Genomic DNA, 18,921 nt, shown 5'->3' with positions numbered 1-18,921 from the left:
ATTATTAGTTAAGAAATCATGCAAGTATGCTCCCTAGGACCAGCTCATGCTTCATCTAAACCCATGAGGTGTCTCCTCCATTAACTTCATCACACAAATTCATGCGAGTAAAGTAAGAATAAGTCAAAAATATTAGAACAGGCCCAAGATACAATAGGCCCAGTGCAATATAACATGCACACTAATAAAATAGATCCAATATAATATAGCAAGTCTAATAATTTAACAGGCCCAATTTAATATAACAAACCCACAATCATAAAAGATGGCCCTATAAGGTAAAAACATAAAAGGTGTCCCAATAACATTTTTAATAAAGCCCATACAAATCAAGCCCACATAATCAAACAATTAATAAGTAAGAGTGGAATCCGAGCTAAACAAGCCGAGCTTTACTCTGCTCAAGCTCGGCTCGCTAATTACACGAGCTTTAAATTGAGCTCTAGCTCGGTTCATATAGTTAAACGAGCGAGCTCAAGCCAAGCTTAAACGAGCCAAGCCCAAGCTGCTCTGTTATTTTACACTATAAATATGCTATTTGAGCTAAACGAGCCGAGCTTCATCAAGCTCATTTGTTACACGAGCTTTAATTTGAGCTCGAACTCGGCTCATATAGTTAAACGAGCGAGCTCCGAGCCGAGGCTCAAATTCCACCCTTATAATAAGCATCATATCATTGCATTTTATCATATCATTGCATTTTATGACACACTAACAATTAAATGAATTATTCCATATCAAAATAATCATCAAAACCAATAATAACTACGCCATCAATTTTGTAAAAATAGTTAAAGCAGATTATTCATATGAAATTTAGTCAAATTCAAATACACACACACAATCTCACATTAAATTTTTTGCTATAACAAGATGATCGGCCGATTTTCGAAAAATCGGTATAAAAAAAAATGTTGATTAATAGGTTTGTGTTAGAATTAAACCGACTTAGAGAGAACACCACACTAACTTAACATGTATTGAATCATTGAGAGAATGAGATAGAGAGGATTCTTATTCATTGAAGTAAGTCTGAATGGGAGGAGGTTACCTTTATATACAACTAGGTAACCTCCTTTCCAAGATAAAAGATTACCAGGATAAACACCAAGATAAAGGATTACACCAAGATAAAGGATTACCAGGATAAACACCAAGATAAAGGATTACTAGGATAAATACATATAAGGAGGTGTCCCATATGAGCTCAATGGTGGACATCTATATAGACCCACGGATTTCATAACACTCCCCCTTGGATGTCCACCATTTTTGTGGAAATTTTGGTGGATGCATCTTTTGTAACATTCTTCTGGATGCTCTAAAACTATCCAATGACAATTGCCTCATTAAAACCTTGCTAAGGAAAACCCAGTGGGAAAAACCAAAGCGAAGAAAAAAGAGTACAACATTACTCAGAATCATTGTGACTTGCTTTATATTGCCTCATTAAAACCTTTATTAGGAAAACCCAGTGGGATAAAACCTAAATAAGGAAAAATAGTGCAGTGTATATGTCCTGGAATACATTCTTCAGGATGCTCCCCCTGTTCTATTACCCCCTGATAAAAACAAGTCTTTACATGGCTTGGTGGTGAACTCTTCGCGATTTAAGGAAGCTATTGTTGGATCTTGCTTTGTTGATTGCCAAGACATAGCTACATATTTATTAATAAAAATTTAACATGTTTGAAAGTGACCCTTCTGAGGGTCAGATGGATAACCAAAGACTGCATAGCCAACTAGATCATAGTTATTAGTGGAACCATAAAAATAAAATATTTGCATACCAGTTATTCCATAAAAATATCTCAATATGTGTTTGACATCATTACAGTGTCTAAGTGTATGTGCACAATTATATCTTGATAAGAAACTAATAGAAAATGCAATGTCTGATCTTCTGCACGTATTGTGCTAAATACATAAATGCTTCAATATCACTCAAGTAGGGTATTTTCAAGACTAAGAACTTCCTCATGTTCTTCCCTTTAGTCGAAATGGATCCTTATCTAAACCCAAGTTTCACACAACCATGTGCTTTGTCCATTTCATTTCAAAAAAAATTATAGTCAGCAGTTTTCTCTAATTCCTTAGGAGTCCCAATCAAGTTTATACCAACCAAACTTGCTGCTACTATATTGAATCCAATCTCGGATTTTACTATAGGTCCACACCATATTTTTCAAAGAGTTTAATTATGCTTGAATAACAAATTCCAGATTGGCCAATCTTTCCTTTGTCGACAAAACACGTGGTTCATTTATTTTTCATCATTGTCCTTTGATGTTCCAATAGGTAGACCATAGCTAAATATGTCATCTATGACAAGTGCTTTCCTATCCCACAATTCACCTGAACATACATGGAATATTGAGATCAATCTCTTCATTTTCAGGTACATGTGCCTCTCCATGGGCAACCATAGGCATTTCAGTGAATTTTGGATATTTGCAAATTTTCATTATTTGTTTATGGAGCTCCAACCATTACCTGGTTATTATTGGACAAGATGGTTCCTCAGTTCTCCTCTCCTAGGAGCCGCTCTTTGGATCCTATAGGTCTACCACACTTTTAGCGTATAGTAGATTCATTTGCCGCCATGTTTGGACCCCGTCCAAATGGAACATCAATTCTGGCTGGCACATTCATGGTTACTTTTACCATATCATTAAATGCTTAAGCATTTTCTTTTCAACCACTTGCAAGTGTATCATTCTCCTTATCTCATATAGTCGCATTCATTGTTTGGATCCTTAATGAGACAGAAGACGTGATCCAAGTTGCTTCACGTCGTTCCTTAAAGCAACCATTGCTTTTCTCCCCCTAACGACGAGAATACTGTCTCATTAAATTGACAATTATGTAATACAGACTGTCTAAGTGAGCTTCTTGCTCCAAACGTTAGATATGATACATAATGTATTTCTCATTTATAGGTATAGTCTACCGGACATATATCCACACTACTTTTCTCCATTTATATATCCATACATTTTAACATAAAGCAAAATAAATTTGTAAGGATTGATACTAGCACAAGTGTATTAAGAAAAATAAAACTTGAGATTCATAATAGGGAAATTCAAAATATTAACGACAATCAAGGCCTAGACTTTCCATGAAGAGAACACAATATTAACTGTAAACATTCCATGAATTGGTAATAAAAATATAATTAACTAAATAAATCATTCCAAGTATTAAAGTTTGCTCATCAAACTTGCCCATTGCTATTTGGATCCTCATACTGAACTTCAAGGAAATCGAAACAATCCAAATGAGTACCATCATTAAAGTGGTCACTCTTCCAACTCTCTATTACATTTGTTTCCATTTTCCTAGAGGCTTTATACTTTTCAACCTCTTCTATAGGAGCTCGGCAGTATTTTGCCCAATGTCCATCATTACCACCACATATGTAGCAAATATCACTACTCTCTTTTTGTTTGTTATGAGGATTTGAGTCCCCTTTATGCAGTGGAGCTGTCCACTTGTTCCAATTTCCCTTTTGTTGGTCATTAGTATTCCAATGATCCTTTTTTCTATTACCATTGCCATCTCCATAAAGATGATAACCTTGACCACCTCTCCTAGTATTTCTGCCTCTTCCACGCCCTCTCCCATGTCCTTTACCACGACTACCACTAGCTCGAAAGCTAGCATTTGCTTCTGAAATTGCCATTGACCCAGTTGGTCTGGAGTTGTGGTTCTTGATTAAAAGGTTACTATTTTGCTCCACAACAAGGAGACATGTTATAAGATCAAAATATTTGGAGAATCGTCTCTCTCGATACTGCTGCTGCAGGAGCACATTAGAGGCATGAATGGTAGAAAGAGTTTTCTCTAACATCTGCTCATCAGTTACATTTTCACCACACAATTTCAACCGATAAACTATATTAAACAAAATAGAGTTGTATTCAGAAACTGTCTTATAGTCTTGGAACCTCAGGTTGAGCCATTCACTTTGAGCATTTGGTAGTATGACCATCTTCTGGTGATCATACTGATAAGAGCCCAAAACTGTAGTTTTAACCCCTTAACAATAATACTTTTAGACCAATTATGGGAGTAATAAATAAGAGTTAATGCTAATTACGTGCATTTATGTATTTCAGGCATAAAAGTCATTTATGTGTAGAAATTTGCCACTTTGGCGATATAAAGGAGCAAGGGTTGGTTGCTAAGAAGTTCTGTGATTAAAGGCCAAGATTCAAGGAGAAAAAGCCTTTGTAAAGCCCAGTCAGAAGCTGAAAAGTCATAGTCAACGCAGGCAGAAATAGCACATAAAAGTCAGTAGAACTTCTGAAGACCATATCTTTGGACGCAGGCCTCAGAATTGTACGTACCTTATGTCAAAACGACCAACTCGGAAAGAGCTTTCCAATGGTCCAAACCTTTACCCAATCAGAGGAGCAGAAGTAGAGAAAAAGCTTGTTGAAGTCAAACCCAACAGAAAAGGGCCCTGTGGATTGAAGAAATTGGGCTTTAGGCTCGATTTTCTGGCCCAAAACATGGACCCTCAACCCATGCACGAAAATGTGGATCTGGTCTCCTCCATTTCCACACACAAGACTTAGCTCTTAAGTATCAATTAGGTTAGGATAGAAAGTAGCCATTAAAGCTTAGTTCTAGATCTAATTTTTCAATTAATTAATTAGTTGTTATTCTTACTTTAATTTCAGTATTGAATGATTGTTATTTAGTTGTTAGATCAATAAAATATTTAGTTCTTGATAATCTAATTTTGTTTTCTATTAATTATTAGCTTCAATTCTTATATTTACTTATGTGTCATTATTAGTTTAAATCAATTATTGCATGAGTAGTTTCCATTTGAGTTTAAATAAGCAAAGTTTCAATCTTTTTATGATGTCTAGTTTTAATTCATATGAAAATGATAGTTTGATGAATCAAGGCTAAACCTCCATTAGAGAGGTTTGATGAAACCTTGATGAAAACTTGATTGTGTAGTGTAGAATCGTTGTAAGAGTCTTACATGCTAGTTATGAATTGGTAGAAATGCCATATATAATTAGGGATTAGAACGACCAATTCTTACCATAAGAATAAGAATTTGATTACAACAATCTATGCTAGTTTATTAAGTTGGATTCAAGGTGGATTCAATTCCCTCCTAATTCTTATTCTAGATTCAAACTTTAGTATTCTGTAGTATTTTATAGTTGAATCATTATAATCCCATTATCTTGTTTAGTATAAATTGCATCGTAGAATAATTCGTAAAACTATCATTAACTTTGGTAAGATTGATAGTCGTAGAAAACTTGAATGCTAAAGAACTAGGATTGGAATGAATCTTATATTCCAACTCTACTTCAACAGTATCGAGAGTAGAAATCTTTGATAAATAGTATACGATAAAGTTTTAGTTTTACTTGCATTTGAATTTCATCATTTATTCGTAGGTAGAGTTTTATTCAATTCTATCGGTTTATCAAATGGCGTCGCTGCCATCTTAGTTCCCTTTAGTATTGTTTCTTTAGAATTGTTAGTTTTCCAAAGTCCCATAACCCACCCACCCTTGTTTGATTCTCACTGTGGTTGTCCGTTTTAGCACTGAAAATTTTCCCGAAGAATTACACGGAGCGACCAGCTCTAGGCAAGCTAAATTGGGAGCCACCCAGCTTAAAAGCTGAAACTCCACTTTTTTAGCTAAAGCGACCAGCGCCTGCCAAGGCAAAACACGAAGCCCCGGCTTGACCGGCCGCTGGAGCTTGAGTTTTTCCCTGAGCGCGACCCGCACCCTACCAAGGCTAAATTGGAGCGCCACCCAATCCCAAATGCCTGGAACTCCATCTTGACCTGAGCGCAACCTGCGCCCTACCTAGGCCCATTCTGAGCGCGACCTGCGCCTTCTGCTGAAACTGCCCAATTTCCACAGGTTTGTTTCAAATTTCCATTTCTTCATAGTTTTCAGTGTTTTAATTTGTTATACACACTGAGCACACATAAACAAGACGTTATTCATAAGCGAAGCAATGAGGCATTCAGGTCATCTTTTCTTCCACACCTCGCATCTCCTGTTAGAGGTTCATACTAGCATATCAGGATTGTTTGGAGTGTTGTTGTGTTTTGTTAAGATTGGCTTAGCCTTGCATGAGATTAAGGTCAGGCCGAAGAAAAACGCCTAATGTAATCAATTGGCAACGTCAACAAACACGCCTTTCTAGAATACCATTCACTACACCTCTAGCTAATATACCACACACACCACCTGAAGTAATGGCTGAAGAAAGAGAGTCTCCTCTCTCTGACTTTTACAAAGCCTTGAACGATAGCCCTAAATCTTGCATCGTTCTATCAGACCCAGTGGGGGATTTCCGAATCCCCCCAAATATATTTAATTTGTTACCCATTTTTCATGGGTTAGACCATGAAAAGCCTTATCAGCACATGCGTAGGATTGACCAAGTCCTTACTACATTCCACCATCCTACAGTTGGTGCTAAACAAATTAAACTGAAGGTATTTTCCTTCACTTTAGCCGATAAGGCGGCGTCTTGGTTAACTGCCCAAGCGCCAAATTCTGTGGACTCGTGGGCTAAACTTGTTCAACTGTTTATGGAACATTTTTACCCACCACTGAAGACCAATTAAATGCTTTCCAAGATTCATTTCTTTCGATAGAATCCTCATGAATTATAGAGTGTCCATACCATAACCTCGCGAAAGATACGCTAGTTCGTGCCTTTTTCAAAGGACTGTTACACCACCACAAGGAGGTGCTTAACATAATGAATGGGGGTAGTTTCCTAAGTAAGGGAGCCTCACACTACACCATAATAGGATATTTGCAACACGCACATTTTTTGCTTTGTAACGGTTATTTAGCGTTAGTAAGTTGCCAACGTTATATAAGCGTTAGTAATGTTGTAAAGCGTTACTTTATTTTGGTGAATTTTGGAATTAATTGCTAACGCTTAGAAATTGTTGGAAATCATTTGAGAAGTGTTACAATCCAAAAAAACCAAAACAACATCGAAATTTCGAAAAGAGGGAAACAAAAAAGAAATCGCGCTCAGTATATAGAAAACCTCTCTTTCTCTCTCACAGCCGCTAGGTTAGGGTTTTCTTATCTTTGTTGGTGACCCTTGTTCCTCTTTCTCTCTTTCAACCCCTCCTCCTCTTTTTGAAAAGCACAAAGTCGAATACGAGATTCATCGTCTGGTTGTTAATCGTTATCCCAAGTTCACAAACTTTGTCGAGGTTTCTTTCTACTGACTTATTACTTTAAATTTTTATTATTGTTTATTATTTATTAATTCATGTCATGGCCTTGCCAGTTTCGCACACACAAGGTTATCTATCGGAGATATGCTAGACTCTTCTTCTCCATGTGTGTTGACATTATTGATAATGAGTTGGCTTACTTAGAGTGCATTCATTTATTTGTCGAGATTTTGGATCATTTTTTCAACAATGTCTGTGAGCTAGATTTGGTCTTTAACTTCCACACGGTACCTTTTCTTTCACTTGCTCTTTTGTCTCGTCATGGTTTATCTTATTTTTATTTTCTCTGTAAAGGTTTATCTCATTTTGGACGAGTTCGTTCTTGTTGGGGAGCTCCAAGAAACAAGCAAGAAGGTCTGTGATACTGTTTTTAGGATAGTAATCTCACAGCCTTATCAAACCAATTGCTTGTGCCCAGATATTAATCTCAGAGGCCATTCTCGAATTGGCCATTTGGTTCTTTCGAAAGCATGTGCTGAGGTAAGTTCCTACCTATTTTACGTTGTTGCAATAGATGGTCCAAAAGCTTGTAGTGTTTAATGAAGAGATGTGTCAGATTATAGCACGACAGGCACACAATACTAGTATCCAACAATTCAGTGTGTAGGTCCACTTTTGGAATGGGTTGTACATTTGGGGTCCCTACTATGACAAAATAATTATTTGGTGTAATTTTGTCTCACTAGAACGTTGAACGGTCTAGGGCCAAAGATGCTAGAAGCTGGTTTACATCGAAGAAGATCTAATAGTAAATCATAAACAGTTGTCGTTGTCATTGTTGTTGTCCTGTTGACCATTGTTTGACCTGGAATAGGTTTTGGTGAACTATATATATTTTCACTCCTTTTCTCGCATAAACGATGACAATGGACTGTCTTTGATGCAACTATTGTTCTTAGATTTTAGATATCGATATATTGCAGCAGACTAGTTTACTCTTTGTTGGCTTCTTGTCGGGGCACAAGCCCATATATCGCCAATATTTTCGAAGTTATTTCTTAGTGAGAAGTTCTCTTTTTCGTTTGGTTTTGCAGGCATATTTTCCTCCTATTTCTCAGCCGGAAGGCCTTCTTTTAAGTATTCAAGATGTAAAGGGGAAAGAATGGGTGTTCTAGTTTCGATTTTGGCCAAATAACAAATGAGAATGTAATTATTAGAAGGTATGACACCATGCATACATCCATGCGGTTACAAGCCGGGTGATATCTTGGTATTTAGCATGCGACTTTAACCTCAATTTTTTTTTTCCGATTATGTCATTTTACTAAAGTCGGATATATGCAGGGCATTCATTTTTAATGTTTTATTGAAATTTAGTTCATCAGTCTTCGTAGTAACTGTTACATATGACCCTTTATCCATTGTATTTTTCTTTTCAGTAACATTCAGAATGCTAGACCCTGAGGGAAAACTTGTTATGGGCTTTCGGAAGGCATCCAACAGTGTGACATTAAAGGTACTCTTCACTAGTTGCTATTTTTGTACCAATATATCACATAGACTTCATTATATATCACATAGACTTCATCAGTACTACATTTTTTTTTTTACTATACTATTATTTTGTAGGTTATATTTATTATTATTATTATTATTATTAACTGAATATTTTGATCTAGTAGCTATGCAAACTGAAGCACTTCCGCTCGTAACCAAATTCCAGTTATCAGAAGACATCGATTCAGCGTGAGTTCTTTTTTTCTTTTCGCTATCACTTGTGCTTGTGTGTATCTGTGCGCCCTCAATAATTTATCGATTAAAAATATGACGTATTAATTTAATGTTGTTTCCTGGTATCAATTAAAGTTTTATAATGAGAATTATAATAATAACTTATCTTAATTATATATGTTTTGTTCAGGCTTCCAAAAGGAGTCCCATGGATTAGATATGATGGTATTTACAAGGATTTGAATATTAATATTATCTGGCCTAGAAAAGATGTTGTTTTAGGTATGTCCTTTCCCCTGCTTTTATTTCTTTTCCTTCGTTCAATCCACAACCAATCCACAACGTATACATATATCGTCATGGCTCCTTGGGTGAGCCCATGGTGTTACACATGTTCTACCACTTATTTGTACTACTAAATAATAAGAATGCAGGATGCAACAATATGTATCAGACCATAGGTCACATAATACATTATGGGGTAATCGGGTGGTTAGGCTACCAAGAACTGGTTTACTATATTTTTAATGTCCGGTTATCTCTCGAAATCATCCCCACGGGTTGATAACGCGGGCACAGATTCAAAGCATCACTTGTCACATATGCTTATATCCAAGCATTACAGCCCAGATCTTATCATAAATGCAGGGAGTTCTTGTGGTTTTAAGGTATTCTTGATTCTTAAAATAATTTTTGAAATGATATCCCCCTATTTTTCTTAGGATTCAATGCCATCTCCGAGGATTGTTTTGTTTCTTTGTCCATTAAGTTTGTCCTTTCTCCTACACCACATCTTAGGCGTTTATACTTATTTCTTTAAGATGATAAAATTGTCAATGTGGTCATCATTACGCTTAGGTCTCAAATACTCTCCTTTCCTTGCCGCCCATTACTTTCAAGCCATGCATGCACCAAAAACCTTAAACATTTTTAATTGTACTTTATAATACCTTGCTCCTGTCTTCTGTAGATAGGGGAGTACATGTTAATCCATTAAACTTCTAATATCCAAATATCATATTTTGAACTTAACCAGTGCCATCAATATCTTGAAGTGTGTGTGGACGAGTAGACAGCTGGAAAGCAGGACATGAATGTCGTAATGGGACTATTTTGGAGAGTTCTCGAGCCCGTTATGTGAGTTTGCATTTCACTTAAGTTCCAACTATAATTTTGTTAAGTCTTTGACATAGTATTTCCCTTTGTAAATGATGCACGAACTAGTGTGCAGGCTGTTAGTTCGTTACTTTGTTATTATAGACAATTTTTTTTCGACTGATTTATCTTAAGTTTGTACTAACTTGTTAGTTTTGAACTAATTTCCATGGAAAACACTATATGAATTGGTGGAGGCTGCTCAAAAGAAAAGAAAAAATGCAACTTCAAGTGGACAGGGCAGTGCAACTCATCTTTTTGCGGGAGAGTTTTTAAAGGAGGTCAAGCCTTTCATTGAGGATGGTGTCCACTCACAGAGTCTTATACGTAGTTTTCGAGCTGCTTCCAATTTGGTAAGGAATTTGGATCTTTTGGTTTGATTGGATGGATATGTTCATGACAAATTGTTCTAGAAGCCATGAGTTTGCTACTTGTATTTCAGGCACTTAGCAAAATTAAGGAACTTGTTGTGAGTATATAGGGGAGAAGTATGGAAGAAAAGAAGAGTTTGTTGGCAAAGTGTGCTACTACCACACTCTCTTCAAAGCTGATTGGTGGTGAAAAATAATTTTTCGCATCTATGGTTGTGGACTCAGTTATTTCAATTGGCAACGATGATAGACTTAATATGATCGGAATAAAGAAGGTAACAGTTTTCTTGTTCTGTTTCTAGTTTTCTATTTAGGGCCTCCTTTGGTTGTATATAGGGCCGGTCTGGGATGCTTTGGTTTAAGAATCTAGCTAATTTTAAGTATTGATGTATTTGCTTGCTACCTGGATCGGAACAAAGCATTTTGTTTGACGGTATAACTTCTTCTTTGGAAGTTAAGTTTTAAGTTTTAACCAAATGCCATTGCAATTTCTCGGCAATTCTATGATTATATAGGATATGGTAGTTTTGATATATGTGGTGGGAGACGATTAGGAATTAACTTGTGTCCATGAGATTACAAAGTGTGCTTATGGATCCCTGTACTTGTCCAATTAGACTTCATTTGTGAAGATACTCGGTCCTGGATCTTCTTATGTGCTTCAAGCCATGAGAAGTCCTACCAGATGTTTTCTAGATATAATGATTGTCTCATCAATCTTTGTGAAAGTTTAGAAAAAAGGCAAATCAACTCTCACTTGTTTTAAAGATCAAATGCTTGTGATGCTATGTTATGCATAAAGAACCTCGGTAGTAAACACAACTGGTATATGGAATTAAATGGATCTCTCTATAAGTAATTAATGGGTGAGATTGACTTTTGGATTTTCCTTTTATATAGTTTTTTTCTAAGGCCACAAATCTGTGTTAAAAGTTGACTAATGTGTTTTTGTTGACCTCTTACCAGTCTGAGGTTTTCACTGTGGCATTTGCACTCCTTTGCAGTGGGTGTCATAATACTGGCGTTGAATGTTTTACTTTTGGTATGCATCTTTTCTCTTCCAGTTCGTGTGTTTATGTATGGTAATATCTTGTATGATTTTTTTCTTTTTGCCATTAAACCAACTTCAGACCAATTGGTATCTGGTAATGGAGTGCAACAATCCAAAAGAACTTTATCGGTTTTATTTCTTTTGTTATGAATACAAGGTTTTCTCATCTAATCTATATGACATATGGTGAAAGAATTCTCAGGAGAGATTGGAAATACATTTGTTCTCAACCGGCCAAAAAAAGCAGGTTCTATTTCTGTGAGACCATGTCTCTCAATGTGGGTGTCACAGTTAGGAATGATTTCCTCCATTAACCCAGGATTATTCTTATGAACCACAATTGTAGAATTATCAAATCCATAGTTTCTTATCTATATATACCGAGTGCTTAGGTTATACATTGTTTATCTTTTCAGGGTGGGCACATAATCTTTTTCCAGAGTATTAGCCTTCTTGGTTCTTGCTTGTTCCCCTCGATGTTGGAGCCATAATCTGCATCTTTCAAGGGAAATGTGATAGTAAAGATGGTTGTCTGTCTGCGTGGCATTGGCTCGAGCTCTTGGGCTGCTTATCCATTCATGAGTTGGGTTGTAAGCCACGGGAGAAAAGCCCTTGCACTCTATCCTGTCTTGCTAATGTATGTCTCTGTTGGATTTCTCATCATTGCAATTGATTGAAGGCATTACTTAAAGAGATTGTTCTTATCTGAAGTTGAACCACAGTTGCATGTAAAGGCTATATATATTATAGTGTTTTGATCCATTGATTTGTCATTAATTTTGACCTATTAAATATGTGCAGACTCCCATTTGACCAGTTTTTGTTGTTATATGAGCCACTATTTTACCTGAAGTATTGTCTTACAATTCTAATTACTTTAATGGGAAAAATGAGTATAGAGGGAAAAGTATGGAAAAAAAGAAGAGTTTGTTGGCAAAGTGTGTTGCATACTTTAATGATTCTTGCTACAAAATATGAGATTTTTTTTATCAGCAACCCATTAGCAACGGTTTATAACCGTTACAAACGAATTTTAAATTATTTTAAAAAAAATTAACTAACAACTTTGCAATGGTTAAAAACCGTTGGTAATATTTTTAACAAATTACTAACGCTTAAAAAGCGTTTGTGAAATAAAAAACCGTTGCAAAGGTTATCAATTTGTGTAATAAATAGTTATAATAAGCGTTGGAAAGTTCTGTTGCAATGGTTAATAACCGTTGGAAATTTCTATTTGCAACGTGACAAATGTAAAATGAGTAGTTTACCTACGAAATGAACTATTAATCCAAACGTAAGTAAACTAAACTTTCACTTTTACGTATCTATTATCAAAGCTTCTACTCTCAATGCGAATTGCACTAAATGGAGTACGAAGTTCGTTCCACTCCTAGTTCTCTAGCACGGATTGTTTTCTTAGTCTAACTAGTTAAGCTCTTAAGTCAATGAGAGCTTTACTTAAATATTATACTCACGATACTTAATTAAGATGATTACTAGAAATTAACTACAAATGCTATGGAAATACTATTGTTTGACTCTAGATAAAGGAATTAGAGGGGAATCGAATCCACCTCGAATCTAACTTAATGACCTAGCATAGATTGTGGTATCTCGATTCTTACGTTTTCCCGGCAAGAATTCGAGTCTAATCCCTAGTTTTCATGGCATTTCTACCAAGTACTAACTAGCATGTGAGGTCGCCCACCCATTCTCATGGCTTAAACACGACCTTCTATAGTGGAATAGATTCTACAATGTTTCTATACTAAACAACCAAGTTTTCATCAAGGCTTCATCAACCCTCTAATGGAGGTTTAGCCTTGAGTCATCAATCTAACATTTACCATTGAATCTAAACTAAACATAATGTGAGAAATTGAGAATTACTTAATTTAGCAATAATGAATCTAATTTAATGGTTTGGAATAAAACAATGACAAGAATTGAATTTAGATCTAATGGAAATGACAAATTCGAACTTGATAAAAAATACTACTTTATTTATCTAATCAATCAAGAACAATGATTCAGAGATTTAATCTAAAACAAGAATTTAAATGGAACTAAAACTTAATTTAATAAATAAAACTAGATCTAGAATTCTATATCTTAATTTAGGTCTAACTAGCTACCATTAACAAAGAGCTAAGCTTTTGTTTTTTATACATCCAGATCCAAAATTCGTGCATGGGCTTGGAGCCATGGGTTGGGCCAGAGAATCAGGCCCAAAACCCAATTCTTTCAGTCCAAAAAGGCCTCTTCAGCTGCAGTTGGCTTCCACAGACTTTTCGTCCACTTCTGCTCCTCTGATTGGGTCAAGGCTTGGACCATTGCAAAGCCTCTTTTCGAGCGGTCGTTTTGACATAAGGTAGGCCTCAATCCGAGGTCTGAGTCCAAAGATATGGCATTCCGGAAGTTCTGCTGCCTTTTGCTCCTTTATCTCGCTAAAGTGGCACATTTCAAGCATAATGGACTTTGAAGCCACGAAATGCATAAAAACACGTAATCAGTATTAACTCTTACTTATTATTCACATAATTGGTCTAAGGTGATGATTATTAAGGGGTTAAAACTACAGTTTTGGGCTCTTATCAAACCACCCCAAACAAAGATTTTGCTTGTCCTCAAGCAAATATGAGAAATTAGAATAAGTGACCAAAAAATGGAGTTCTACCTAATCTCGTTTCATTTGAGTGCGATTGCATTGACCATATGCAACAAGGCCTTAAACCACTAGGAATTCCCTAGTGGACGAAGTTATAGCCTCGTGAGAGTTTTCCAAGTGAAGGTACTCACAAACTTCATCTATACTACAACGACTAAGAAATAAAACTATTGTTTTCCCTTCATGCTCAACTATCTATACATCTCTATAGCAATTACATAAGAATAACAAAAAAAAAAACCTAAGTTAATATATGCATAATAATCAATCATCTACAATAAACATATACAGTGAGTAATACTATGAAATGTTTAGCGGGTTTGTTTAGAACTTCGGAATAAGCGTCCTTAAAGTAGGTCCTCACATAAATGTCAAGACAAAACCTCTCTCGATTTTTCCACTCAAGTTTAGCTACTCCGATTGTGCAGTGGGCACACTTTACCTTACAATCTCAATGACAACAAGGAAGCCGGGTCGATCAAACACATCCGCCACTTACTATCACACTAACCTATTCCTAATTGAGCTAGAGGTCTTTATTAGGTGTTCATGGGGATTAGGAGATGGTTTAAGAAGGAAGGAAATGGATATTCTAGAGAACAAGTCTGAGATAATAGAGTCTTCATATTATGTAACCAGAGAAAACCTTGTTATTTACTTTTTCTATACTTTGTTTCCATCCTTAGCCATATTTTTTCTTTTCTTTGGCCTTTGACTCCCTTTTTTATTCTATTTTTTTTTTTTTGGAGTTTTATTTATTTTTTTTTTCTTTTCTTTTTTTTTTTTTCTTTTCTTTTGGATGGAAACTTCTTTTCTTTATTTTTCTGAAGCAACTAACTAATTTTTGTTTACAGGTTTTTCTTCTTCTTTCTTCCTCATTCATTCTCGGACTTATTCTAAATTGGGTAGGTTGATTTTTTATTTTGTTTTGTTTTTGTAACAAAGGTAAAGGAATTGTGGTTTATGGAAGGCTAAAGAAAAGGCTCAGAGTGGCGACTAAGCGGAAAGTAATTCATAGGTTTGAATTTCGGCTATATATCGATCCAAAAGCGCCTAAATTCTCACTTAGGATATGGTTTAGTGATCAAGCAAGTGGACGTGTGATTTCTCTATCCCGATTTTACTTCTCCCTTGTGTCATTTCTCACATGTTTCATATTATAAGGCTTTAGGCTATATTCTCACAGGATTTGTAGAATAAGTACTCTAGCCTAGATTTTAGAAACTTTATTGCTAACAATCATAGATACTCATGTAATAAATTTATAGATAGATGCAAAGATTATTACCTACATATTAACCTAAGTTTCTAACAATTATTCTCGATCAATGCCTCATTGAGACTTCTAGATTGTTAAAAGCATGGAGAAAGAAAACAATACCAATATTCCTAAGTGTATAGCATACTTTTTATTTATATTTTTGAATTTTTGAAATTTTAACTAGAAAACAAGTGCATATTATACATATCTATATCCTAACGGATGTCTTAATTACACATGTTTCTATGCCCCCAAACAAAAAGCATGCTTTGTCCTCAAAGCATTTAAATAAAGAGTGTAGGAAAAATACCATTGAAACTCGTGTAATTCGGAACATCGCAAAAACAAGGTTAGAACATACTAATATAGGAAATACCAAAAACCGACGCGAACTCTAAGAGGTCCACCCATTATGGGGTTAATGGACTTAAATTGCTTGGGACATAAGCGCACACTAACTTAACTAAAACTTACCGCACCCCAACATCTACTCGTCATCCTCCTCTTCTATATGAGGTTCTTTTTCATCCCGCCATGCCATAACAACTTGCCACGCCTTACGCCGGTGTATCATCAACTAATGCTAACCTCTCTAGTGTTATTTGGTCCGATGGGGTGTAAGGAGCAACCAAATGTGGTTGCACTTGCCATCCGGCCAAGTCATGGCTCGAATGATCTTACCACCACGATTGGTAGGTCTCATGATTTCGACCCTTTTCCAATCTGGTAATGCGTATCGAGAATCACGGGTAGGCAAGCGTAAAGCATAAGGCAAACCAAGACAGGCATAAGAAGGTACTTATGCACCAAGGTATGGGCTTCGCAGAGTAGCAACTAAAACTTCGGGGAATGTCATACCTACGACGTCCCTCGGCTAAAGCAAGGAAAACGTCACCCGGTATTATTGGCGTATAAAACCGCCGTTCCTAGAATGTTCATCATGATGAACAACATGGTTGTGCCTACATTGAGTGATAGGCTACTGTAGGCGATGTTATATTGGTCTTGGTCCATGATACTGAAATACCCCTCCCCATAATACTCATGGAAATAGGCATATTCATATAGGTATGAGTTAGACCGTCATATATCCCCACGTGTGCATAGGGTCAGGTAATGGCAATCCCGAAACCAAAGCTATCAAGTGCTTATGAATTCCATAGGCATTACCATCAATAGTAAGGGAAAACTTTTGTTCTCCTTCTTGGGTACAAAAGAAAGTAATATTATTATAGAAGAATTCCGTTAGCTTAGGTGAAAAAGAATCGTCATCACTCACCAGAAGATGTCGCCATCCTAATTGCAAGATCCGGGCCGCTGGAACGATGCTCCATAGGTATAAGTTCCCATCAAGTCTTAAAAAGACTGCTCGGGGAATCACTATAGGTGGTGTCATCTCAACACTACTTGTAGAATAGCTCGCGAAAGCACGGAAGAAAACTCAGAAAATCGGAAATTCTGTGATTACAAATGAGAGGCGCTGGCGGCTTCAGATGAAGAGCGAAGATCGCTCTTTGGTTTTGGACTTACAGAGTTTGAGCTGAATTAAGCTTACGTGGTGCGTGGCGCTCTAGTGGTGAATTTTGATTTGATTTAAATAAAAGTAGGGCGAAGTTTCGGCTTCTTTGAGCTGGCGCCGTAGGTCTTAAAAAGTGAGTTTCTAAGAAAAAAACAAGAAAAAACTAGAAAAGGGGCCGGAGTGAAAAGTGAAGGATGATTGTGGGGTGTAGTGTGGGTTGTGAGTGTAGTATGATGGAAGTTTAAATAGGTTCGGGTTTCCAAAACGAATCGGCAAGTTGCCAAATTGTTTTAAAAGGCCATTTTCGAAATAGGAAGCGCCAAACCAAAAACGGAACTAACCATGTCTTTGATTTCCTAACAACCCGGTATCTTTTAAACTTGGTTTAGAATAGTAACTTCTAAACTCTCCTACATATCATGCTACCGCTACAAAAAATAATCATAGATATGCGGTATCGGCCCTAATTTTCAACTTTTACTCCAAGACAACTATCACCTAAAGATAATCAAAATAAATTATATTAAAATAATATGAAATCCAAGCAATCTAAAACAAACAACTTAATACTCAAATCTAACTACTGAAATAAAATTCCACTACAAAACAATAAAGACAATGAAATAAAAGGACACAATTGATGGTGAACACCTAGGCGTGTGAAGAAGATGGTCCCTGAGATGGAGACTGGCTCTGTGGTGACGAATGGCTTGAGCCATCGGCCCAAGCGGCGGCGGCGCTCATGCCTCTCGCGGGCTTCGGAGACGGACTCATCCACGAAGTGGCATGCGTCGTAGCATCTCTATCCTGAACAATTTGTGCTTCCATCTCGTCTTGAGTACGGCATATCGGGCTTGGTGGTTATTGTGGATAACCTCCATGTTAGACAAGATATCATCCCGACTTTTACGAGCATTTCAAGGCGCGCCCGAAGGTCCGTTTGCTTATTTCGAAGTACAATCTGTCTATGTCTAATATCTTCACAGATACGATAACCGCATCGCAAACCAGTTTGCAGCATTATCATTCGTTCTAAATTAGAAGTATGACTATCAAAATTATCCTCAACCAACCATGTCATATGTTCCTTTTCATCATCCGACTCAACTTCCTTCTCTGCAGACAACGGCCAAGTCTTTTGAATGCATTCCTTATAAATACTCGCATTAGAAGGCAATTTGATCTTAATAGGAGCAGATCTAACGACGGCTCTAAATGAGAGCATAATCTTAGTGATCAATACGGGAAGAGGCGCCAGGCTCTTTCCCACTCCTCTAATCACATTCAAAATGAAATCGAGGATGCAGAAATTATACTCCTTCGTTTGCAAATTCGAGAGAACGGAACAAGTCCGATGTCACGACTTTGTCTTTCCCCGAGGGCGTTCTTACCAATCCACCGAGCGACACCGTTGATTGATTGGTTCTCGTGGTCGCCCGCTTAATGATGAGATATCGTATTGTATTCACCCTCTATGACCGTATCTTTCATCAAAACAGGAACTGCAGTATACTGAGATTCCTGTTTGGTCGTATCTAGGTTGGTTACAGGGGTGATTCCTAATAGCTCAGCCAACAACTGTCTCGTAACTTCCCTCCGCGTTCTGCTATCCTAATGAAAATCCTAGTTCCCTCCACTTTCGTTTCTTATAAAACTGTTCTACCAACTCATAGTGGTAGAAATCCTCCGTCGAATACCACATCCGTTCCAATTTCTCTTAAACATCTCAGCGTCATAAAATGTATAAAACCGCCTAAGCAAACGCTGGCGTTTTCGGCAGAATTCTACGTCGTTAAGCCATTGAAGTTATTTACCGATTTGGGGTTTGTAGATGGTGGTGGATGCGAGTTTGATGAAAACTAACCAAACCAACGGTGGTGGTTATGGTAGGCGTCTGACGGTGGGTATGAAAACTTGAATTGGTTGGTGGTTTCGATGGTGGGATCGGTTGGAGATTGTGGAAGATTG

The 18,921-nt window shown here is 36.8% G+C and overlaps 1 protein-coding gene and 2 long non-coding RNA genes across 3 annotated transcripts in view; 2 read left to right on the top strand and 1 right to left on the bottom strand.

Moving 5' to 3' along the window:
* Positions 1-3,217: 3,217 nt before the first annotated feature.
* The window catches only part of LOC147505072 (uncharacterized), a 44,505-nt gene continuing 28,801 nt past the window's right edge, over positions 3,218-18,921 (bottom strand). The window contains exon 2 of the mRNA XM_086605460.1: positions 3,218-4,009. Coding sequence (XP_086461586.1) covers positions 3,218-4,009 — 792 coding nt within the window. The remainder of the gene's footprint in view (positions 4,010-18,921) is intronic.
* Positions 8,614-9,353, top strand: LOC147505074 (uncharacterized). The gene is made up of 3 exons (XR_015220531.1): positions 8,614-8,713; positions 8,880-8,943; positions 9,119-9,353. It is a non-coding gene; the product is annotated as an uncharacterized LOC147505074 (long non-coding RNA).
* Positions 10,117-11,941, top strand: LOC147505073 (uncharacterized). The gene is made up of 3 exons (XR_015220532.1): positions 10,117-10,436; positions 10,526-10,729; positions 11,421-11,941. It is a non-coding gene; the product is annotated as an uncharacterized LOC147505073 (long non-coding RNA).

This window comes from Coptis chinensis, chromosome 4 (genome assembly GCF_015680905.1).
Source record: "Coptis chinensis isolate HL-2020 chromosome 4, ASM1568090v1, whole genome shotgun sequence".
NCBI lineage: Eukaryota > Viridiplantae > Streptophyta > Magnoliopsida > Ranunculales > Ranunculaceae > Coptis > Coptis chinensis.
Note: the sequence above shows the minus strand (reverse complement) of the source record. Positions and strands in the feature narration are given on the sequence as shown.